The sequence below is a fragment of the Ctenopharyngodon idella genome, chromosome 15 (genome assembly GCF_019924925.1).
Source record: "Ctenopharyngodon idella isolate HZGC_01 chromosome 15, HZGC01, whole genome shotgun sequence".
NCBI classification, from domain to species: domain Eukaryota; kingdom Metazoa; phylum Chordata; class Actinopteri; order Cypriniformes; family Xenocyprididae; genus Ctenopharyngodon; species Ctenopharyngodon idella.
In genome coordinates this window covers 37,777,535-37,804,165 of record NC_067234.1, presented here as the reverse complement: position 1 = coordinate 37,804,165, position 26,631 = coordinate 37,777,535, and the positions used below count along the sequence as shown (strand labels likewise).

Sequence of the window (26,631 nt, the reverse complement as noted above, 5' to 3'; positions counted from 1 at the left end):
GAGACATTTGAGTAATGTAATATCATTGCGCCTGCTGCAGCCATGGTACGGCAGCAAAATTCCTTGATTATTACACCGGAATGACAATATAGTTCCTAGACATATCGGCCTAGAAAATCGCAACTTTTCATTTTCCACGGTCTTAGTACGCGATGTAACTACAGAAGAGTCAAGTTTTAAATAGGAAAAATATTGAAACTCTTTGGTCATTTTTAAGCGAGATGCTAACGGTCTAATCGGATTCAATGAACTATGCTAAGCTATGCTAAAAGTGGTACCGCCAGACCTGGAGATCGGCTGAATGGATTCGAAAACGGTAAAACTCAACTGTTTAACTCTAGGGGAATTGAAAAATGAGCCTATTTTCAAAAAAAGTGGAGTGTTCCTTTAACATTTAATTAAATGCATTACTTGCGTTTATTTGTAATTGTGAAATTATTTAAAAGTACATTTTTCACCATTTTTTTTCAATGTAGTTTAACTTGATATAAATAAAAACTGAAAAATATAATGAAAAACAAATACTAATAAAATGACAAAAACACACTTTAAAAAGAATAGTAGTCTACTTTGTAGTAGTAGGCCTAATCGTGTGCACGATTTAGTAAATCGAGGGAACGAAATAGTAAATTTTGCACACAATTAACTTTTTTCTCTGCATATCATGTGCGGGGCTCCGTACATAAGTTCCCATAAATCAATCGTTGTTTAAATTAACGATCAAATAATCGATGAATCGTTAACTTTAACCTCTTAAATAAAACCTCAGGTGTCGTTTTAAAGCTTTAGAAGTGAATATAGGGAATATGACCATCACTTAACAAGTGCTTTTAAATTTGCTGACACATTAGAAGTGCTCTGTTTTCATAGCTTGAATAACTGCTTTACATGAAAATGTGATCTGTAAAATCATTGTACATAACAGACAGACTTGTGTCATATATCGTTGAAATGTTTCAACCAGCAGAATACAACAAGCATATGTGTTTCATTTAGAGACCAAACTATACCAAGTATTTGTATAAAAAAAGCGCCGTCGACACACGTGTAAACAGTACACACATGATGCTTTTGCACCTTGATTTTGTTTGTAACTTCACAAAACATTACTAAACCATAGTAGATCACATCTTTATTTAGAGCATGAAATCACAGGTGGTAAGAATTGTAACTCTAAAGGCAGGAACACACCAAGCCGACGCTGACAAACTAGTGGTGACGAAAGCAGACTGTGGGGTTGGCTCCAAAGTTGCCCAGACACACCAAACTGACGCTTGACACCCGACAGCCAAGTAGCACGTCCATTCTGCACCTGCGTAAGATGAAATGCCTTTCCGTGCCAGCAGGTGGCAGTAGCTGAACAGTCAATTAGAATGATCAGATGGCCCGACAAGCTCTGCCACCGATTCAACATGTCGAATCGGCCGGAAAAAAAAAAGCCAACAAGGACCAACTTCAGCCGACTGTGCAGAACACACTGAGAAAACTTAGTCGGCCGACGAACAAAAACTGCCCGTCGGCTTGGCGTGTTCCTGCCTTAACATTGTTTAGAAAACTAGTCCCGTCTGAACAGGGCTATAGTATCTTAAAAGGGACCTATAATTTCCCTTTTACAAGATGTAATAAAGGTCTCTGGTGTCTCCAGAATGTGTCTGTGAAGTTTCAGCTCAAAATACCCCACAGATCATTTATTATAGCTTGTCAAATTTGCCCCTATTTGGGTGTGAGCAAAAACACGCCGTTTTTGTGTGTGTCCCTTTAAATGCAAATGAGCTGCTGCTCCAGAAGAGGGCGGAGCTTTAACAGCTCGCGCTTCGGTTGCTCAACAACAACAAAGCTGGAGAATCTCACTCAGCCAAAATGAGGATTGTCAGTAACAGTGTTCAGCCTTACATTGTTCAAACCGGAGTCGACACTGATGGAGAGACTCAGGAAGAAGTTACAACTTTTAGATGTTTCTGAATGGTTAGTGGATAAATTTATGTAGTTGCTGTGGAGTTGATTCAACTCATCCACTAGCATGTGCCGTCATGTTAATCTTTTGTGCAAATCCAGCGTTGAATTGACCCTCGTTTGTGAAGCAGTCCGGCGTAAAATGACGGCAACAACACTCTACTACAACAACTCTTCCTCTTCTCTAAAGCAGCCGAACATGGCCACACCCCCTTTGCTGTGTGTTCTTGGGGGCGGGGTTTATGTAAATTTTAGGGATTGTGATGTCACTAACCCAGGAAGAAGCTCGTTGTAGTCCCTACCAGCCGATTTCTGTAAAAGAAAATATCTCTCTTTGCATTGAACTTTGAACATCGTAACTTTGCAGATGTTGTTTATGCTCAAACAGCAACATTACACACTAACTAAAGTTAAAAAAGTCAAATCATAATCAACCACCCCTTTAATGAAATACTAAAATAACACTGATTGCGAATGATTCATCAGTTCACATTATTCAAAAAAAAAAAAAAAAATCTTCATATTGTTATCAAATAACTTGCTCCACCTTTGAAAAAAACCTGCCCCCAACCTGCCTCTATTCCGCCAATAATGCTCACTTTCCACAATCCAGTCAATCCCGATGGATAGAATCAAGTTTTGTCCTACATTCTTCTTCTTACTGAATATCCCCTTTCTCTCAGTATTATGTCAGGGTTGTGAAAAGCGTTTCATGTCGACTTCAGTGGCATCAGAGACGTCTCTCTCTGTCTGTCTGTCTGGCTCTGTTTCTGTTAAAAGAGGCCGCTTTTACAGTGTTGTGTTCTGTGACTGTTATAGTCGCTTGTCCTGTGGGGAAAGAGAAGAGCGGATCTTTTTTAACACAGCCTTGAGGTGTCTGAGCCTCATGTTTTTAAGAGTGTGTGTGTGAGTGAGTGAGTGCTTTTTAACAACCTTCAGGGGTGTGATGAAAACGCAGTACAGTCTGTGCTAACACTGATGTCACTCTGTTAAACCTGTCTAAATTTAATACACCAGTCGACCTGACCTTTTGTCAGCCACACTTACTTTGTTATCAATCTTTTATATTCTGATGAATATATGAAATCACCTTTAGCCATAGAAATAATTGAGTCTCAATTTATTATACTCATTCAGAGATGTGAAACTATTTCACTTTTCTCTGTCCTTATCCTGACACCATGTCCTAAACAGGTACTCAAGCTTTTAGAGTTATTTTCTGTTCCCACTGAAGGTGAACTATTGTGCGAAGTGACAGAATTCACAGCCAATGAGAATGTACTGTTATGTGGTGCAGGGACCAATTAAATTCCTTCAGTGGTGCTGCTTCTGGAAGTTGTTGTTTTTTTGCCATAGGGATTTTAAAATAGTCTTTGTTAAAGAGTTATAAGCCATGAATCAAGCCAATCGGCTACGAGGAGAATAAAAAAAAAACTACAAACTTTGATTTGAAGCAAAAAAGTTTTTTAAAACCAGACAAAAAGAAAAAGTTACAAGACCAACAGCTTGTCTCCCTTAGTGAGTGAAAGAACTACAATCCCATGAAGCATTGCGAACAGCATAATCAAATTAAAAATGATGCAGAAATATAAAACTACTCATTTACAAATATGTATAAAATCAATGTAAGTTTATTGCAAAATATGCATATATATATATAAACAGTTAAGTATTTTGAGAGGGTAGTGAGATCACATCATTCGCAGTGGGCGGGGCCAAAGAGCTATTTTGGACCATGTTCTTTTTTTTTTATTCTGATTGATGTATTTTCTGTACAGCATCATGGGTAATGTAGTTTTTCATCATGAATTCCGCTGTCTAAGCTTGATGCGTTTTGTTGACTGGGCGTTGACTCTGTTGCATGGATCGCTTCAGAATTTGCCTTTGAATACTGCACGCTCTCCGGGGCGTGGCCACATTAGCGGATAATAAAGTGACTCACAAACGACTGACATCTCTTTCTTTTCAAACAGATTACATAAACAGAGACTATTTGTTTTTGTTTTTACTGTGAGTGCACACAAATTTAATTATTTTAAGTCGATTTTGCTGTTATGTAAAGAAAATCCAGCAAAAATATTTTAAAAATAAGCTGAAATAATGCAGGCTGACGGCTTCAACAGAAGCAAATACCATCGATTAACAGCCTCGTAGCTCACAGTAAAGCTGTCTTTAAAGATTTATAAGTTATCGTTCAAAATCAGTTTCCTTATGGAGAAAATTAATGGAGTTTTTAGTTTCGGAACCAGACTGTTGCACTCTTCAGAAACCAAGCAACTGGTAAGATGACTTTTTGTATGCCACTCATCACGGTCATGTTTCTTAAGCAGCGAATCAGCATATTAGAATGATTACTGAAGGATCATGTGACACTGAAGACTGGAGTAATGATGCTGAAAATTCAGCTTTGATCACAGGAATAAATTACAGTTTAAAATACCTTAATATTACAACAGCTATTTATGTATTTATTTATTATATATACATATTTTTTTCAGCTCCTGAATAAACAACATGGATTGGTCTGCCACCAAAATCAACTCTGCAAGGTAAGAGTGATTTGTTACCTATCGGTTAATAAGCAGTGATCGATCGGAGCGTCTCTACCCTTCAGCTGTAAGCTGACATCATCATTGTTGGCCCTGCTTTGTGATGACCTCATACGCCTGTGTCATTTCCTGAAATAACCTGTCATTGGTCATTTGTTCAGCTGTGTGCACATGTGTGTGTGTGTCGTTGGGCTGATCGGTTCTGTCTTGCACTCTAAACACATTTAACTTTAATAAAATCACTCTGGGACTATAATGGAAACAGAGCTATTAATCACCAACAGACAGAGAGAGAGAGAGAGAGAGAGAGAGAGAGAGAGAGAGAGGATGGAGTAGCCATTGGGTCTACAGGTCACAAACAGACTGATTTACCATTTACCCAAAAACACATCATTCCACAGAGAGACTGTATGAAAGAGAAGCACAGCTGACCTTCTGGCTTTCTGTGGAGCGATTCACAGCTGGTTTTGCTTCAGGTCACATTTTCACTGGACATGATGTGGTGACCGGTACAATACCATAATTATTTATTGTACAAAAGTAAAAAACGTTTAGCAATATTACAGTTTTCATGTGTCTAATTTGACTAACCAATACCAATTTCATGCCATCAACAAGTAAAGATATGGACAGTGTTTCTCCTCCCTTTTATAAGTTGATTAGCCCATTTATTTTGCCGTCTTTATGATACACAATTATATGGTTAATTGCATTTTATTACTTATTTATTTAGCATTGTTGTTCTCTTAAGAGCAGACCTGTGATCTTGATTCACATCCCACTGGTTGAGAACAGCTGATACTGTACAACTGTTGTATTTTATTACCCATAATTAAATTAACCAAAGTAACCATATAATTGTGCATTATAAAAGCGAAGAGAAACACTTTCTGTGTCTTTAGTTGTTGATTTTTTGGAACAAATTTCAGTTAATTGGTATTGGTTAGTCAAATTAGACATGAAAACTGCAATATTGTAAAAAAAAACAAAAAAACTTTTTGTTTTTACGTCGAAGTTATAATTAAAAAAGATACATGTTTTACAAGAAAATCAGTTTTTCTACTTCAAAATGTCACGTTTAATTGTATGGAAGCTTGTTTCTGCCACTAAATAAAAAATAAAAAAGGTAATTGTGACTTTTTTCCTCACAATTGCGATTGATTTTATCATGCAATTCTGACTTTATATCTCGCAATTCTGACTTCATAACTCAGACTTTATATCTCGCAATTCTGACTTTATATCTCACAATTCGGACTTTATATCTCGAAATTCGGACTTTATATCTCGCAATTCGGACTTTATATCTCACAATTCGGACTTTATATCTCACAATTCAGACTTTATATCTCACAATTCAGACTTTATATCTCGCAATTCGGACTTTATATCTCACAATTCGGACTTTATATCTTGCAATTCGGACTTTATATCTCGCAATTCAGACTTTATATCTCGCAATTCGGACTTTATATCTCGCAATTCTGACTTCATAACTCAGACTTTATATCTCGCAATTCTGACTTTATATCTCACAATTCGGACTTTATATCTCGCAATTCGGACTTTATATCTCGCAATTCGGACTTTATATCTCACAATTCGGACTTTATATCTCGCAATTCAGACTTTATATCTCACAATTCAGACTTTATATCTCGCAATTCGGACTTTATATCTCACAATTCGGACTTTATATCTTGCAATTCGGACTTTATATCTCGCAATTCGGACTTTATATCTCGCAATTCGGACTTTATATCTCGCAATTCGGACTTTATATCTCGCAATTCGGACTTTATATTACGCAATTCGGACTTTATATCACGCAATTCTGACTTTATATCTCGCAATTCGGACTTTATATCTCGCAATTCTGACTTTATATCACGCAATTCTGACTTCATAACTCGCAATTCAGACTTTATATCTCACAATTCGGACTTTATATCTCGCAATTCTGACTTTATATCTCGCAATTCGGACTTTATATCTCACAATTCGGACTTTATATCTCGCAATTCAGACTTTATATCTCACAATTCAGACTTTATATCTCGCAATTCGGACTTTATATCTCACAATTCGGACTTTATATCTTGCAATTCGGACTTTATATCTCGCAATTCGGACTTTATATCTCACAATTCGGACTTTATATCTCGCAATTCGGACTTTATATCTCGCAATTCGGACTTTATATCTCGCAATTCTGACTTCATAACTCAGACTTTATATCTCGCAATTCTGACTTTATATCTCACAATTCGGACTTTATATCTCGCAATTCGGACTTTATATCTCGCAATTCGGACTTTATATCTCGCAATTCGGACTTTATATCTCACAATTCAGACTTTATATCTCGCAATTCGGACTTTATATCTCACAATTCGGACTTTATATCTTGCAATTCGGACTTTATATCTCGCAATTCGGACTTTATATCTCACAATTCGGACTTTATATCTCGCAATTCGGACTTTATATCTCACAATTCTGACTTTATATCACGCAATTCTGACTTCATAACTCGCAATTCAGACTTTATATCTCACAATTCGGACTTTATATCTCGCAATTCGGGCTTTATATCTCGCAATTCAGACTTTATATCTCACAATTCTGACTTTATATCTCACAATTCGGACTTTATATCTCGCAATTCGGGCTTTATATCTCGCAATTCAGACTTTATATCTCACAATTCTGACTTTATATCTCGCAATTCTGACTTTATAACTAGCAATTCAGACTTTATATCTCACAATTCGGACTTTATATCTCGCAATTCGGGCTTTATATCTCGCAATTCGGGCTTTATATCTCGCAATTCAGACTTTATATCTCACAATTCTGACTTTATATCTCGCAATTCTGACTTTATAACTAGCAATTCTGACTTTATATCTCGCAATTCGGACTTTATAACTCGCAATTCGGACTTTATATCTCGCAATTCTGACTTTATATCACGCAATTCTGACTTCATAACTCGCAATTCAGACTTTATATCTCACAATTCGGACTTTATATCTCGCAATTCTGACTTTATATCTCGCAATTCTGACTTTATATCTCGCAATTCTGACTTTATAACTAGCAATTCTGACTTTATAACTAGCAATTCTGACTTTATATCTCGCAATTCGGACTTTATATCTCGCAATTCGGACTTTATATCTCGCAATTCTGACTTCATATCACGCAATTCTGACTTCATAACTCGCAATTCAGACTTTATATCTCACAATTCGGACTTTATATCTCGCAATTCTGACTTTATATCTCGCAATTCTGACTTTATAACTCGCAATTCGGACTTTATATCTCGCAATTCGGACTTTATATCTTGCAATTCGGACTTTATAACTCGCAATTCGGACTTTATATTACGCAATTCTGACTTTATATCACGCAATTCTGACTTCATAACTCGCAATTCAGACTTTATATCTCGCAATTCGGACTTTATATCTCACAATTCGGACTTTATATCTCGCAATTCAGACTTTATATCTCGCAATTCTGACTTTATAACTCGCAATTCTGACTTCATAACTCGCAATTCTGACTTTATAACTCGCAATTCTGACTTTATATCTCGCAATTCGGACTTTATAACTCGCAATTTGGACTTTATATCTTGCAATTTTTCTCAGATATAAACTCAATTGTGAGTTATAAAGTTAGAATTGCAGATATAAAGTCGCAATTCAGACTTTTTTCTTGCAATTGCGAATTCTGATTTTTTTTTTTCTCAGAATTGCGAGATATAAACACAATTGCATCTTATAAAGTCAGAATTGTGAGATATAAACAAAAAAAAAAAAATCAGTCTTTTTTCCCTCACAATTGGACATTATAACACAATTTTCTCCTCATTGAGAAAAAAAAGTCAGAATTGTGAGATATAAACTCGCAATTCTGACTTAATAACACACAACTGTGAGTTTATATCTCGCAATTCTGAGGGGAAAAAAAGTCAGAATTCTGAGATAAAAAGTTGCAATTACCTTTTTATTTTGTTTTTCATGGTGGAAACAAGCTTCCATATAATTCGATGTGTTACTTTGCCATTTCTTTGTAATTATTAGTGAAGTTTGCTAGCAGTGAAAATTGTTTCAAAGTAAATCCTAAACCCGTTTTTTTTAAGTGTAACAAAAGTAACAAATGTATTACTCTGTTAATGCATTAACAAACATTAACTAATGGGACATTATTGTAAAAGTACTACCAAAATCTTTTAATAGCATTTCTGGTTTATTTATCACACTGGATGAACTGTAATGTAAGGTCAAAATGAGTGCAATGCATCGTGGGATATGGTATCGATGTCTGTAAATGTAATTTGCATACAGAAAAATGAGATTTTGTGTACAGCATACTGCAAAAATATTTGACATTCCACATGAGGATCAAGTCTGAGTCTTGATAAATGCCTCAACACACACACACACACACACACACACACACACACACACACACACACACACACACACACACACACACTTCCTGCTCATAAGAAGTAATGATCAGCCCACTTTCAGCAAAGTGACTTGCTGTTTTCATTACCATGACAGCGCAGCTGTCAGTCAAGGGTGGACCATGGCAACAAGGTTTACCATGAGTGCCAATAAAGTTGTTTCCATTAATGGAATACGCTTTTTACTGCCATGGAGAGAGAGAGAGAGAGAGAGAGAGAGAGAGAGAGAGAGAGAGAGAGAGAGAGAGAGAGAGAGAGAGAGAACTGGATACATGAAGAAAGCACAAGTAAATATTTCAAGTGTCAGTACAGGTGCTGATAATTCAGTTGAAGGTGTTGAAAACCTGCTATTGTTAAGTATAGAAAACAGACTCTTGCTTATATAGAGCAGCACAAGCTCTTCTATAATATTACTTAATTACATTCTGACAGTTATTTTGGATTTGGCCTGAAATAGATAGCTGGATACAAACGGGTTGTTTTCTGTTAATTTCAAAACTCATGAGGAAGAGTTTGAAACTGACCTTCTGACTATATACATAACAGTCATTGCGTGATACAGTGTGTGTGTGTGTGTGTGTGTGTGTGTGTGTGTGTGTGTGTGTGTGTGTGTGTGTCACAGAGAAAGCTCTCTTCTGGTTGGTTCAAAAGAATGAATCATCAAACTATTTCTGCTGCAGCAAATCAGCCATTATGTGTTGCCAAGGTAACCAAGTATATACACACGCACACTCTCACTTTTTGTCTCAGACACACACACAGATACACACACAGATGGTTCAGACACACATAAACACAAGTTCAAGCGCTGTACCTGGATTGCTGCAGGCGGGTGCATCTGTGCTTGTGTTTTGATTTGTCAGTCAAACCAATGACAGGTACATTTTTATTTGTAAATCTATTATATTGTAAACTGCATAAAGAAACTGAAGCCTGTTCAGATTTGTCACATGTTCATGACAGTTAAGCACATTTCCCCTCAAATCTGCATTACTGTAATTTGCATTACTGCACACAGACAGTGTTTATAAATACATTTTAAATACATTTTTCAATAATATTTAATAATAATTATTAAATATTAAAATAATAAATAATAATTATTATGATTACATATTATTAAAAATATTTAATAATTATTAAATAAATATTAATTTTATATAATGTTATATATAAATATAAATGTGTATAATATATATATATATATAAAACAAAAAAATCATATTAAATGTATTACAGTATAAGAATTTGCTAAATTATCATGATTTTTTAAAAATAATATTTTAATAAATAAATAATAATAAATATCTAATAACTCTATCTCTAACACTATATATTATTATTATTATTATTATTATTATTCAGAATTACACAAAACTCACAATTACACAAAACTCAGTTTATAAATACATTTTAAATAAACTTTTCAATAATATTTAATAATAATGATTAAATATTAAAATAATAAAGAGTAATTGTTATTAAATATTATTAAAATATTTAATAATAATTGGTAAATAAACAATATTAATGCTATATAATGTTATATATTTCAAAATACTATTTTAATAAATTTAATAATAATACATTAATGTTATATATATATCTATATATATATTTAACACAAAATTCAGATGAAATGTATTACAGTATAAGAATTTGCTAAATTATCATGAAAAAATAATGAATAACTAATAATTCTCTCTAATAATAATTTCTAATAACTCTATCTCTCACATTATGTATGTATATATATATATATATATATATATATATATATATATATATAGCAGTATGAGAATGTTTAATTTGCTTAATTATCATGAAAAAAATGTAAAATAATGCAAAAAAAAAATCTTTAGAGTCTTGAAAATAAATTTTATTTTCTTGATGCAACATATAAAACATCAAAATTTCTTTTTTTTTCTTTTGATTTTTTTTCTGTGAAATATGACCTGTTTTCATGAGATTCTCTCATCTAATTCCTCACTGTTTTCTTCAGGTACTCTGAATAATTAATGATGGTAATGATTAATGAATAATTAATGTTGGTAAACTGAATGAAATCAGTAAACATACTATCCCAGCTGGAATATGTTCATTTTAGACCTTGAAACATTAATGCAGAAAACAGGTGTCATCTGATTTGGCTGCAGGTACAGATAACGCAGAAAACAACTGATCTTCAGGAATGAAAAACAACATCACACCTTCACACACACCTGCCTGAGGCTCAATTAAAGCAAAAGTTCAGGTCTAAAAATAGAGGCTCATCATTATCAGTTGCCATTCAGAGGTGTGTTTGTGCGTAAGGAAAGGTCACAGCAGGGGTTGACCTCTGGGTTCGGCTCCTCCTCATTGACTTGTTATGGGAAAGAGAGACAGACAGCCAGTGAGAGAGACGGACAGAACGAGACAGACCCAGGAAGGGATTCTGGCTCGTTAATATTGATGAGCATTTATCCAAGTGCCATTCAAAGGGACCTACCGAGATGACCTTTACACACGCAAACTCTCGTTCACAGCCATCCAACCGTTGTGAGACTTTGTTCAGACGGGCAGCAGAACCTCTTTTGTTGTTGTATCTGACTCAAATACATTGAGTAGTTTATAGTTTGATAATCCAAAATCATAATATTTGTTTTTATATTATCTGATTTCAAACCACATACAAATGTGGTTTCAGTCTGTGTTTTTTTATTATTATTATTCATGTGTGACTTAACCAGATGTGATGCGATAAAATTCCAGTGACAAACGATTTGTCTGTCCACACCAGACACGACAAGGTCAATCAAAAATCACAGCCAATCAGAAGAGCGTGTGGGCGGCACTCGCAACAAAATGGATCAAATTCATGAATATTACACCATTTTAACATAATTAAAAATACAAACTGAGTTATTGAAACACTTTTTGTCATAGAATACACCTGTCTGTTCACAATGAGTTGACAGTTTGAACGTTCTTGTTTATTTTGAAGATCTGAGGTGAATTGTCCATTGTTGCTTTCAGTACGGCTATAAAAGACACACAGAATGATATTCAAACTCACATTAGATGCTTTTAACATTAAATAAAGCACATAGTCAGTACCTGAGATTATCATTGCCATACTTTGTGTTGTTGTTCCAGCTGCGATGTCACAGAAAAATAAAAACCGTGTCGCCGTCACGGCTGGTTAGAAAAAAAACTCTGATTAACATGGAAAAGATACCTTTTATCGCGCGTCGCGGCGTCGCATCTGGTTAGGACAGTTTTAGTGCCATTTTGTACAAGATAAAAGCATTTCAAAACAAACTTCCTGGTTAAACTTTAAAGCATGCTTGTGTGATAAACAGTTTTTCATATTTTATTGCATATTGACAAAATTATCCACAAATCCTGCTTTGTTTTCACTCAAAAACTGAGCTCAGATAAAAGAGGCCTGAGATCAATCAGTTCCAAGAAGAAATACAAAACCTGTGCTAACTTAAAGAAAACAAATTACCAAAAAGATTGAATATTTGGTGATAATATAGCATAAAAAGAGATTTATAAGCAATTTTTTTGTAGGCTTGTCATTTTTGAACGGGAACACCACAAGTGTCACACGGTTGGGAAAAAAAGTACAAAAATTATCCCAAAAATTTTGGGAAGTGTGAGCAAAGTCCAAAGCGATAACATTAGCTAACATTTTCAGGAAAAAGAAAATCCTCTTCAGGTAAAAATTACCCGAATACAACATAAGGGTTAATGTATTAACTAATGTTAACAAATTAGACCTTATTGTAAAGTGTTACCGTATTTATTCATATTTTTAATTGATATTTTTCATCAAAAATGTACTTTTGCCATTTTTATTAGTTTTTTTAATTGTATAAATAGTAGGGGTGTGACGAGATCTCGTGCCGCAAGATTAAAATGTGACAAGATTTCTTGTCGAGGTGAAAAGCTGTCTCGTGATATTGCCATGATGGAGTGTGAGGGTGAAATTAGGATAGAATATGCCACCGCTATGTTTACATTATGCCTCCACTGTCGTCTTGCTTTTTATAGAGATAACAAACATTTAATGCAGTTGGATAACAGTCACTTTAATCTCATCCAGCTCATCCAGAATGAGCTGCAGAGTTATATGTACAGAGTTCACTGATCATGTGACGAGTGTAAGTGACGAGATGACTGACGAGACCATGGCAGAGGATTCGCTGCACAACAGAGCCTAAGAGCATCTGACAAATGTCTTATCTTGTAGAATTCGCACTCAGCACCACTGCTGCTCCCTATTCACAGAGTACGCACAATCACGAAATAGAAAGCGAAAGTAAAACGCGAGCCCACATTCAAATGCGATTTCAATACCCTGCATTTGAAAGCAGCTCCCTGATGCATGCAAATATCTCCTAGTCTGAAAGCTATCTTAGGCTGGGCTGTGTAGTTGTAAACATCTCTCAGCTCTGTATCATGCTTGAAGAAAAATGTGATCTCTATTTGCACTTTGAATATTGAGAGAGTACTTTGATTATGGTTGCACTTATTGTTTGCACTTAATAAGACTAAGAGAAAACTGTGTTATTCTTTTTTTTATTATTGTTTTTATTTATTTTTATTTCAGTTTTAGTCATTTTAGTGCTGCAATTTAAATTTATTTCAGTTAGTTAGTTGCCAAGGCAAAATTTCTAATTTTTCTATGTTGTTTTATGTTAAGTTTGTTTGTTTCAACTTTATTTCAATACCAAAAACATATAACATTTTTAATAGTTTTAGTTTCAGTTAAGAATAACAACACTGGTTTCAATCCATTTTTTAAACACATTGAAACCACATTTGTACGTTTGGAAATCAGATTATAAAAGGAAAAAATAAACTTTAAAAAGAATGAACAGGCATTTTGAAAGATTGATCGTTCAATCGATCGGCCATAGATCGTTCTGTAGTTTAATCTAATAGATTTTTAGTTATATGAACTTAGTTATATGAAGGCAGACAGACTTTTTTCATCTTTCATGAACGATTCATCAGACAAATTACTTGTAACTCATTTATGTTTCTCATAATTCATCTTTGGCTACATTTATAATGATTTCTTAATTCAGAAAATTATCAAAGATTGCATGTCTGGCCGTGTTCTGAGAATTTGGCTATTGAAAATATAACATTTTAATGTTACACATTACATTGTCAACACTAGATCTATTGCTTGATCATTTCTAATATCTTTTTGTCAAGTGTTTTGCATGTAAAGTGTGCTTGTGTTGCCTGTCTTTATGATAAATGACACTTGCTTTGATTTTTTTATGTAATCAATGACATTCAGAGATTTTTAAAGGGGTGGTTGATTATGATTTCACTTTTTTAACTTTAGTTAGTGTGTAATGTTGCTGTTTGAGAATAAACAACATCTGCAAAGTTACGACGCTCAAAGTTCAATGCAAAGAGAGATATTTTCTTTTACAGAAATCACTTTTTAAGGACTACAACAAACGGCTGGTAGGACTACAATGAGCTTCTTCCTGGGTTGGTGACATCACTAACCCCAAAATTTACATAAACCCCGCCCCCGGGAACACACAACAAAGGGGGTGAGGCCATGTTGGGCTGCTTTAGAGAAGAGGAAGAGTTGTTGTAGTAGAGTGTTGTTGACGTCATTTTACGCCGGACTGCTTCACAAACGAGGGTCAATTCAACACTGGATTTGCACAAAAGATTAACATGACGACACATGCTAGTGGATGAGTTGAATCAACTCCACAGCAACTACATAAATTTATCCACTAACCGTTCAGAAACGTCCAGTTTCATTCTAAAAGTTGTAACTTCTTCCTGAGTCTCTCCATCAGTGTCGACTCCGGTTTGAACAATGTAAGGCTGAACACCGTTACTGACAATCCTCATTTTGGCTGCGTGAGATTCTCCAGCTTTGTTGTTGTTGAGCGACCAAAGCGTGAGCTGTTAAAGCTCCGCCCTCTTCTGGAGCAGCAGCTCATTTGCATTTAAAGGGACACACACAAAAACGGCGTGTTTTTGCTCACACCCAAATAGGGGCAAATTTGACAAGCTATAATAAATGATCTGTGGGGTATTTTGAGCTGAAACTTCACAGACACATTGGTCCCCTTTAAGTATGGCTAACTGACTAACTGTCCAAATAGTTTTGTAATCACAATATGTACTGTAGACATATAATTCTTCTCTTTGTTGGTAGAAATGCACACATAACCCCAGCGTGTGATACGCTAATCCACAAACACACGTTCTGATGCAACGAGACAATCGCTGCGAGGGGCTAAATGAATGAGTCAGTAAAGAGATTCATTGAACCATCTCAAGACATCAAGATCCAACAACACATGGATAAACATTTACACATCATGCATACACACTTAAAATGACTATCACACACACACACACACACACACACAGACACACACACACACACACACAAGTACAGGTCACAGACAGGTTCATGTATTACTCACTCAACTAGAGACCAAACACACGTCATTTAGTGAGAGACTGAAGCTCAGAGGAGTTCAGCTCCTGGCTGTGTGATTCAGCAGACATGAAGTTTAACCTACACACACACACACACACACACACACACACACACAGCTGCGGGCAGGTCGAGATTGTGTGTATGTGCTGTGGTGGGTTATTGGATGTTTGTGATGCCTCATCGAGATGATGATGATGATGATGATTCCCTGACAAAAGAGCCTCATAAGGTCTTGAAGTTTTATTTGAGTCAAAATTAGTTCTGCGGCCCGCAGGTGTGTGTGTGTGTGTGACAGACAAACAGATAGATAGATAGATAGATAGATAGAAAGATAGATAGATAGATAGACTGACAGACATATCTATTATCTATCTATCTATCTATCTATCTATCTATCTATTGATCGTTTTGTTCATCCATCCATTTACTGCATTCATCATCCACCTACATCCTTTTTTCTCTCATCCATCAGTCTGTTGCTTCTGTTTTCCTTTATCTTTTAGTCTCTTCATCTTTCTTACTCTCTCTCTCTCTCTCTCTCTCAGTGTGTGTTTTCTCTAAACATTTACTGCTGCACAAAGGTCACGACACACCCATCCATTTATCTCTCTCTCCCGTTTCTCTTTTATCTCCTCCCTCCCATTCCCTGTGTTTCTCCATCTGTGCCATGCATTTGACAACATATCATTCCCGTAATTTCTTCATTCCTCCCCTTTCATTAAATAAATCCCTCCATCTCCTGATTCCATTCATCACGCATTCCCTCTCTCAGCTGAAACTCATTCAGAGATTGATTTTGCTCGCTGCTTTTAAGTGCTCAGATAAAGGTGTGTTAGGATAAAAGAGAAAACCCTTTCCACTCCTTATTCTCTCCTGCAGCCTGAGGAGACGAGCGGGAAACGATTAACTTCACCTCTCTCCCTCTTTCTCTCCATCTATCTCTCTCTCTCTCACACACACACACACCTCATTCCCAAAGCTGTCAGTATTCCGCAGCTGATGAGGGCTAAAAGAGCTGGAAGGCAGCCAGGGCAGAGATAACACACACACACACACACACACACACACACACACACATTGCTGCATCAAGACAGCAGCAGATTCTGCAGACTCAGGCTGGGCGTCCAGTGCGCAAGAGTGCAAGAGGTTGCTGCCCAGCGGGAGAGGGGTTAAACTGGGATTGACTCGACTCTGCTAGTCCCTGTCTGACTCCTGCTCTGAAAACACACATAGAGGTTCTTTAGTGGTTCCATAAGGAGTCTCTGGTGTCCCCAGAATGTGTCTGTGAAGATTCAGCTCAAAATACCCCACAGATCATTTATTATAGCTTGTCAAATTTGCCCCTATTTGGGTGTGAGCAAAAACATGCTGTTTTTGTGTGTGTCCCTTTAAATGCAAATGAGCTGCTGCTCCAGAAGAGGGCGGAGCTTTAACAGCTCACGCTTCAGTTGCTCAACAACAACAAAGCTAGAGAATCTCACGCAGCCAAAATGAGGATTGTCAGTAACGGTGTTCAGCCTTACATTGTTCAAACCGGAGTCGACACTGATGGAGAGACTCAGGAAGAAGTTACAACTTTTAGAATGAAACTGGACGTTTCTGAATGGTTAGTGGATAAATTTATGTAGTTGCTGTGGAGTTGATTCAACTCATCCACTAGCATGTGCCGTCATGTTAATCTTTTGTGCAAATCCAGCGTTGAATTGACCCTCGTTTGTGAAGCAGTCCGGTGTAAAATGACGGCATTTACAACAACACTCTACTACAACAACTCTTCCTCTTCTCTAAAGCAGCCCAACATGACCTCACCCCCTTTTGCTGTGTGTTCTCGGGGGCGGGGTTTATGTACATTTTCGGGGAAAAAGCTTGTTGTAGTCCAGCTGTTTGTTGTAGCGATTTCTGTAAAATAAAATATCTCCCTTTGCATTGAACTTTGAGCGTCGTAACTTTGCAGATGTTGTTTATGCTCAAACAGCAACATTACACACTAACTAAAGTTAAAAAAGTTAAATCATAATTAACCACCCCTTTAAGTTCTTATCAAGAACCATTTTTAGCTGTTTAGAGTACTTGAGTTGCTGTAAGGTTCTTTGGATCTGTATTTTGTTCTCTGGTTTCTTTTGAAGTTGGCATGAAATGAAACTTTCATCTGAACAATTCATCTGTCCACATGTTTGACATTTTTGAAAATGTTTTGACCTTCTATTGTTTAATCGAAATGTCATAACTGGACCTTCTGGGAATAACTCTCTGGTGACGTAGGCAGGATTCTCCATTCATTTAGTCTGCTAAAACCCCACCCCTTCATTTGCATGTACTTTTGAGTGCCACGCCCACACCTCAACAGCTAATCAACATCCAAAGCATAAAAGAAAGTCCCCACCCTACATTTTTCTTTTTCGTTGTACATCACAATACAGAACAAAGGATCTTTCTCTACTTTCATTTCATCACCACATTAAGCCATTAACTAAAACTATTCAAACCATTTTTGTTAACTGAAATAATATATATATATATATATATATATATATTAGGGATGCATGATCCCTAAGCTCATGTACTTGTACTTGTACTCGTACTCGTAAAAATACCCCCGATACCAAAGACCGATACCTCACGTGACGTAACTGACTGAATTTTCCGTGCACAGAGACACCGACGGCAGCAGCAGAAACAATGTCAGCCTCAGAGGTGTGGAAATACTTCAAAATTAATGATGACAACACACACATTGCAAACTGCATGCAAATCGCGCTGAATGACAGACCAGAAGCGCTCTCTCTCACGCGCTTTCTCTCTCTTTCTTGCGCGCGATTCCAGTTCTCTCAGACAGCACGCGATCAGTTCTCCTCGCGCCTGAATGGTCAAATGCACAAATAGTTGTCAAAATGTCCATCGTGTGGAGTATCTCACGTAGATACTGTCGGTTATGGCTTAAGTGGACGTAAACAGGTGGGTGAAAACAGGATATGTGTCAGTATATTACATCCTTGGTCTTAAAGGGACAGTAGCCTAATTAAATAGTTGTCTGTCATTAATGTTAATAAAACAACAAAAGATGTTAAATGCATGTATATATATATATATATATATATACTGTGAAATAAAATTTCTCATATCATGGTCATATTGCCCACTCGTCCCGTATTCCACATGAGAAATCTGGTCACCCTAGGTTGTTTACAGTGGATCACAGTGTTATGTTATATACATTTGTCCTGTAATATTTGTTTGGCACTTTTTGAAAGGCAGGTTAAAAAAGACTTTATTTTTTTATTTTTTTATTATGACTTTGGCAATTATGCCCTTTGAAGGTTATTGGACATTGTGAAATTTGTGCTTTAAGTTACACATAAAAATTATTATTTTTTTCATTAGAGTAATAATAAAGAAGCTGTCCTACATTCATTAGTCTCACTGTGTTGTGCTTGAAAAACTGCCACATCACAAAAAAAAAAAAAAAAAAAGAAAGAAAGAAATTAATAAATGTATAGGCATCGGTATCGGCGAGTACCAGAAAAAAAATATCGGTACTCATACTCGGTCCTTAAAAAATGGTATCGGTGCATCCCTAATATATATGTAAGATAAAAAAAAAAAACTAAATTAAAAGAAAATGAGATATATTGCCTTGCCAACTAACTGAAATAAGTTTAGGTTGTGTAGGAAGCACTAAAATTACTTACTGTAAATAAATAAAAACTCAAACAATAATATTTAAAAATATAAATGAGTTTTTATTTTACATTATGTGTACTTACGTGTACTTGCGGTGTACTTACCTAAGAAAGTACTGGGTAATATAAGGTAACTACATGGGTTAAGGTTAGGTTTAGGGGTAGGTTCAGGGTTAGTTATTACCCAGTTATTGCAATTACTATAAGTACATAGTATGTACATGGGGAACTGGACTGTAAAATAAAGTGCTACCAAAAAATGATAATAAAATTGAACTAAAATTCAAATGAAAACACTAAAATAAAATATTAAAATAAAAACTAATTAAAATACTATAAATAATACTAAAATAAATCTGCAATCTGATGCCACTAGTGATGAAGAAGTCATAATGTGTGCTCTGATATTGCTTCTTTAAAACTGCTCCTCAAACTAATTACTTCATGAAAATAAATGAGCAGTGTCAGATCTGTACAATATTTACTAAAGCAAGTAGTCAAGAAAGCAGATTTAAAATAAGCCTGCCCAACTCAAAGCTCACACAAACATCTTACAGAAAAGTCAGGCTTACATAAATACATTAATTAAAAGCTTGATGTCCAATTAGATGCTTTTTCCAATGCACTCATAGACATCCAGTGAAGCACGGCGTGCCTGCTGTCCTATCAACATTGATCACTACTGCACTAAAATCAATCAGTGATACAGGTATGAGCCATAGACTCCCAGTGGAGCACGGCTGCGTACAGGAGTCTGATGCACATTTTCATTTTGAATAAAGTGGATTACGTTAATTGGAAAAGGTTTTAAGATCTCTGTGGATTGCTGAGGTTTTTACAGTACTCAAAAATGCACGTTAAGTATGTGAACAGGCTGTACACTTGTAATGCTCAAGCATTTGCGTCTGTGTCTGCAGCGAGAACATTTCTGCTCTACAACCCTTGAATTGCAGGCAACTGAAAAGAAATCGACCGACAACCACCCTAACAAGGCCAGAGAGGGACAGATGTGTACCAAAGCATGCTGAAAGCTGCTCAAGAGTTGAGAATGAATGAAAAATTTGCTCTTTAAACCTGCATTGTGTCATTATTACCACAGCATGCACATAATAGCAAAAATAATGTTTTCAAACAGGTTTCTCAGATACTCCCACCACATCTGCCATTGGCCAGTCAAACAGATAGTCCCGCCCTTAAACTCACTTCACTGGTTGAGTCAGAAGTTGACATGCCGGGCCACTCAAACAAATTTGTTTCGCTCTTCAGGAAGTCAAACTACTGATCACCGACTTGAGAAACTGCAGTGACTCAAAACACACTCTATTCATTTTCTCTGACTGTGACACAACGTTTGACATCTTTCACTCACAGGCATTGGTGACAGCAAAGCTGTTGGCCGTCTCGATGTTGTCGACGTGTGGAACCAGGTTGAATGGGGCTTCCGTGGCGTTTGGACTCGTGTTGTGGAGAAATATGGCCAAGCGGAAAGCTGTATACTCTTGATCCGTGTTTCTTATAAACAACCCACCTGGAAGGAGTGAGAGGAAGAAAGAATGAGTGACTGCAATGAGGAAAGAAAAGAGAAAGAGGTGCTTATGTTTTTCAAAGGAATAGTTCACCCTAAAATGGAAAATTCTGTATTAATTTCTGCTTTTCTTTCACTATAGAGTGCAAAAGTGCCCGCCATTGGTTCCGGAATTATTTTTTCCATTCATTTCTCCCATAGGGATTTTCGGGAAGTCTTTGTTAAAGCTTTATAAGCTATGAACCAAGCCATCCAGCTACGAGGTGAATCATAACATTACAAACTACAAGACTGTGAACTTAACGGCTTTAGTGAGGGTAAGAACTACAATCCCATGAAGCACTGCAAGCAGCATAATCGAGTAAAAAAAAAAAAAATGGGGAAAAATAAACTATTTGTTGAATAAAATGTTGATTATATATATATAAAAATATATATTTCAAGTTTATTGCAAAATATACATATATATGTACAAACATTAAGTATTTTGAGAGTGTAGTGAGATTGACTTGATTACACAGATCTTTTAGCGCATTTTTCTTGTTTCAACTCTCTGATTGGTGTAGTTTCTGTACAGCATCATGGGTAATGTAGTTTTTCACCATGATTTCTGCTGTTGAACACGATTATTTTAAAACTAAGCTGAAATAATGCGTACTGACGGCTTCAACAGAAGCAAATACTAGCTTATAGTAGGTCTGTCTTTAAAGGTTTATAAGTTATCGTTAAAAATCTGTTTCCCTATGGAGAAAATGAATGGAGAGAATAGAAAATTTTACTTCCGGAACCAGACTGTTGCACTCTGTGAATCATCTGTTCTAAAATCATTTCAATAATCCGTTACACTCGGATGTTTGTCACAATACAGAAGAACAGATCTGTTGCTGCTTCCATTTCATCATCTCTTTATTATTCTTAACTAAAAAAAACAACAAAAAGAAACATTTTTGTTAACTGAAATAAAGCTGATTGAAATTAAACAAACTAAATGTTGACAACTAACTGAAATAAGTTCAGGTTGAAGCACTAAAATGACTAATTGTAAATAAAATAAAAATAAAACGTCTTATAAACTATCCAGCTGGAAAGAGGAAGAAAAAATAATCAACTGCAAAGAGGAAAGAAAAGAGGTGCTAATATATCTTAGAGGAATAGTTCAGCATAAAATGGAAAATTCTGTCATCGTTTACCTGTTTTTCTTTCACTATAAATCTATGAAACCTCATTGCATTTAAATTCATATATGGCACATCAATAACTCTAAACGGTGAGTGTCATCCACCAATGACGTCAAATCTTGATGCACCACATTGGAATGTACACAAATGTGAATGAGATCTAAGATACCATTTTTTTGGATTTTGGAGTATAGCACACACACCGATCAGGCATAACATTATGACCACCTTCCTAATATTGTGTTGGACCCCCTTTTGCTTCCAAATCAGCCCTGACCCGTGGAGGCATGGACTCCACTAGACCCATGAAGGTGTGCTGTAGTATCTGCACCAAGATGTTAGCAGCAGATCCTTTAAGTCCTGTAAGTTGCGAGGTGGAGCCTCCATGGATCGGACTTGTTTGTTCAGCACATCCCACAGATGCTCAATTGGATTGAGATCTGGGGAATTTGGAGGCCAAGTCAACACCTCAAACTCATTGTTGTGCTCCTCAAACCATTCCTGAACCATTTTTGCTTTGTGGCAGGAGCATTATCCTGCTGAAAGAGACAACATCCACCTGGGAATACCGTTTCCATGAAAAGGGTGTACATGGTCTGCAACAACGCTTAGGTAGGTGGTACGTGTCAAAGTAACATCCACATGGATGGCAGGACCCAAGGTTTCCCAGCAGAACATTGCCCAAAGCATCACACTGCCTCCGCCGGCTTGCCTTCTTCCCATAGTGCATCCTGGTACCATGTGTTCCCCAGGGAAGAGACGCACACGCACCCGGCCATCCATGCGATGTAAAGGAAAACGTGATTCATCAGACCAGGCCACCTTCTTCCAATGCTCCTTGGTCCAGTTCTGATGCTCACGTGTCCACTGTTGGCGCTTTCGGCTATGTGTTCTGACACCTTTCTATCAGAACCAGCATTAACGTCTTGAGCAATTTGAGCTACAGTAGCTCGTCTGTTGGATTCGCTCCCCACGTGCATCAATGAGCCTTGGCCGCCCATGACCCTGTCGCCGGTTCACCACTGTTATTCTTCCTTGGACCACTTTTGATAGATACTGACCACTGCAGACCGGGAACACCCCACAAGAGCTGCAGTTTTGGAGATGCTCTGACCCAGTCGTCTAGCCATCATCAAATCCTTACACTTGCTCATTTTTCCTGCTTCTCACACATCAACTTTGAGGACAAAATGTTCACTTGCTGCCTAATATATCCACCCACTAACAGGTGCCGTGATGAAGAGATAATCAGTGTTATTCACTTCACCTGTCAGTGCTCATAATGTTATGCCTGATCGGTGTATAACAATCAACCTATTATGTGAATTTGACTTTTTTTAAAATGAGGTCAGATTTTAGTGTGCGAGATGTCGGTGTTAAAAGGATGAGACAATACAACAGAAGTAAGTAAGTAAGAAATAAAAACCAGGAAAAAGTGGACTGCTGCTCTCATGGAGCTGATTAGCCCTCAAAACAGAGCAGTGTGAACATTCTGCTAAACATCTCATTTTGTGCTCCACAGATTAAAGAAAGCCATTCAGGTTCAGAACAACACGAAGGCGAGTTAAATGTTAATTTCTGGGTGAACTATCCCTTTAATCATGGAAATGATCTGTGCGGAAGATCGCATTTGTTGTTGGTGTCACTAGAGCAGACACGTCTGCACTTGGCAGGGCCAGTGTCACGTTCCGTTTCATCACATCCTCTCTAATTATTCTCTCTTTTTGATAGACATTTTGGCTCAAGTGCCGTTTGAGATCCCACAACGTGCTTTTATGCGCGAGGAACAACACAAGCACTGTGCATTTGTATTGCAGCGGTATGTAAATGTCATTAGTGCATCTCTGCAAGTGAATGTGTGTGTCCGTATTTAGCGTATTAACTTTATCGGCAGTGCTGTCAAAGGCGCACAAGTCAGCGGCTGCATCTCATTATGGCGTGAGACTCTCCATCTCAATGAGCAATGCAGTGACTGAACACACACACACACACACACAAGGCACATCCTGCAAAAAGAGAGGGAACTGTGTGTGTGTGTGTGTGCAAGCGAGAGAGAGAGAGGGGTGGGTGGGCATGCATAGTGGTTTGTTGATATTAATCTGCAAATATGGTGAAACTTTGATTGGGAAGAGGTCATCCAGAATACTGCAGTGATGCCCTGAACTGATGAAGAAAAACATGCACTTACACCACAGTCTTCATCATGATGACCACACACACACCAGCACAACTCATGCATGCTAAACTACAACTATAAACCCATCCAATATCACATTTAATGGAAAATAGCACCAGGTTTGGGTGCTTTGTATATAAAAGGCATTGAGCGATGTGTCCATCCCCAAATTTTAAGAGCAGTGCTCAACCAATATGAGGTTTTCACTGACCAAACTTTTATATTTGGTTCCCCCAAGTCCTTTGCTCATACATTATTGCCTTGTAAATGGCAGAACAACCCAATTTGTTGCTCAAAAGCAGCTTTTTAGGGTCCAATAAGATGAACAGAGCAAGAGTGAAAACCCCAACACAAAGAGCCATTTCAGCATACAAGGTTCTTTAGGTTGGTATGATTTTAAATAGCCTTTAACATCCCTATTTTAAGACTCTGTACTGTATTTGTATAGGCTACTTGTGTGTATATATTATAAATGCACTGCTGTACATTGTATCTGTTGCAGTGCGATATTCCTCGTGGGATTAATAAAGTGTCTGTCATGTTAGAAGTGTAACTCACCGATTTGGACACTGCTGGGAAAAGCCCCTTCACTGAGTCCCCACAGCAGCGGAATCAACACCAGGATCCGCATTCTGTCCGAATCAGAACCCGTCCGGACACATGGATGGATGGATGGAGACGAGATAGTGTGGCGGGAGGGAAATGAAAAGAAATAAATGGATAATCTCGCAAAGGGAGTTTCAGCAATCCATCCTACAGGCAATCCGTGTGTTCCCCGCAGTATCCACTGGAGAGAGAGAAGAAGAATCTGTCCGGATGAACGCGCGAGAGAGAAAGAGAGAGAGAGAGAGCGCGCGCGGGAGAGAGAGATGCGCGCGCTCACTCTGCGCTCTTTGCCTCAGAGGTCTTCGCTTTTTAGCTGTGTTTGCTAAGGCAAGTACCACTGCTCTATATATTTAAACAATCCCCTTACCATACCAATTCAACTTAGGGTTATAGTTCACCCAAAAATGACATTTCTGTCATTAATTACTCACCATCATATCGTTCCACACCCGTAAGACCTTCGTTCATCTTCAGAACACAAATCAAGATATATATTTTTTAATCTCCCGTTGAAAGCAACGAAATTACCACATTCAAGGTCCAGAAAGGTAGTAAAGATATCGTTAATATAGTCCACGTGACTACAGTGGTTCAACCTTAATGTTATGAAGCGACGAGAATACTTTTTGTGCGCAAAAACAAAACAACAATAACGACTTAATTCAACAATTTCCTCTCTACCCTGTCATTCTCCTACGCAGTTTACTTTAAGACACATTGCAAAGCTTCCACTCCAATTTTAGACACGCACTCGCGAACTTCCCTAAGCACTTCCCCTCGGGGGAATCCCCGCCGCCATTTTGAAGTGCGTTCCACTTCGTGAAGTGTACGAGGGAAGTTTATATGGACAGACCCTCGTCCCCTCGATTTTGACAGAGGGAGCGAGTCTACTCCGATGTACACTTCAAATAGCTCTATATCCCACAATTCAACTTGACTGTGACGTCACAGCAGATCGCGCTTAACTGACGTGTATGATTTATTAATTATTTTAAGAATTAGCCTAATCACATAATAGTGTATAGTATATTAATTATGTTGAGATTAAATCGCATAATACTTGTAGCTACCTTATGTTCACAGTCAAAGTTTATATTATTGATTTTTTTTTTTTTGTGTGTGTGTAATTTTATTTTTCTTCATCAGCTCACATACCTAGAGGATTTTAGATATTTTCTCTAACAACTTATATGCATATCATTAAACAAATTCATAAGTAAAAAGGGTGTTTAAATAATAAATCAGCCATAGTGAATTCCAAGGGCTTAGTGCATTCCATTTAAACCTTATGCAGGAGTTCCGCCAGTAGTGGGCACTCATGCAATGTAAGCAATGACGCACATCCGAGTCCACGAGACGGAGGAAGTTAGCGAGTGAAGGCCATAAAAATTTGGAGTGGAACGCAGCCTAGGTGTGTGCCAATTTGCGTACTCATGCACTATTCTATGATGTTTTTAAGTATAAATAGTAGTAGGTAGTGCACGTTCACACTGAAAATTCCAAAAAGAAAAAGTACACTTTAAATACCCGGATAATGCACTAAATTAACGGAAAAAAATAAGTGTGGAATGTTGGACACTTCATGCACTCAACTGTTGCAACTTTAATTACGTATTGGAGGGGCTAACAGACTCCAATGTTAAATGACAAAATAACCAAAATTCACATACCTCACGGATAGTGCATAAGTACATAGTGTATGTGTCATTTGGGACGCAACTTTTGTATTGGTTCCTGTGTCAGCATCATGCATGCGTCGTGGTGCTCAGGTGGACAGTGTCGGCCAATACTGAGCCGGCGTTCGAATGTAAACACGGACCCGCTGCACTGCGTCAGCTGTGACTGACAGGGTAGAGAAGAAATTATTGAATGAAGTCATTATTTTTGTTTTTGCACAAAAAAGGTATTCTTGTCGCTTCATAATATTAAGGTTGAACCACTGTAGTCACGTTGACTATTTTAACAATGTTTTTGTATTTGTAATGTGGTAATTCCGTTGC

At 37.1% G+C, this 26,631-nt stretch overlaps 2 protein-coding genes across 6 annotated transcripts in view; one reads left to right on the top strand and one right to left on the bottom strand.

The window, feature by feature from the left end:
- Positions 1 to 22,381, top strand: part of LOC127495189 (gastrula zinc finger protein XlCGF7.1-like) — a 288,096-nt gene extending 265,715 nt beyond the window's left edge. Inside the window, exon 7 of the transcript XR_007925079.1 lies at positions 22,224 to 22,381. The gene's annotated coding sequence lies outside the window, so the exon portion shown is untranslated. The remainder of the gene's footprint in view (positions 1 to 22,223) is intronic.
- The window catches only part of gria4a (glutamate receptor, ionotropic, AMPA 4a), a 93,441-nt gene extending 68,543 nt beyond the window's left edge, over positions 1 to 24,898 (bottom strand). For 2 of the 5 annotated variants that reach the window (XM_051861789.1, XM_051861792.1), the window contains exons 1-2: positions 24,584 to 24,897; positions 20,516 to 20,674 (exon numbers count right to left, since the gene is read on the bottom strand). In XM_051861789.1, coding sequence (XP_051717749.1) covers positions 20,516 to 20,674; positions 24,584 to 24,656 — 232 coding nt within the window. In that variant the 5' untranslated portion in view covers positions 24,657 to 24,897. Of the gene's footprint in view, positions 1 to 20,515; positions 20,675 to 24,583 lie in introns of all 5 variants that reach the window. The other 3 variants (XM_051861788.1, XM_051861790.1, XM_051861791.1) reach the window with 2 other exon arrangements.
- Between the last annotated feature and the right edge of the window lie 1,733 nt (positions 24,899 to 26,631).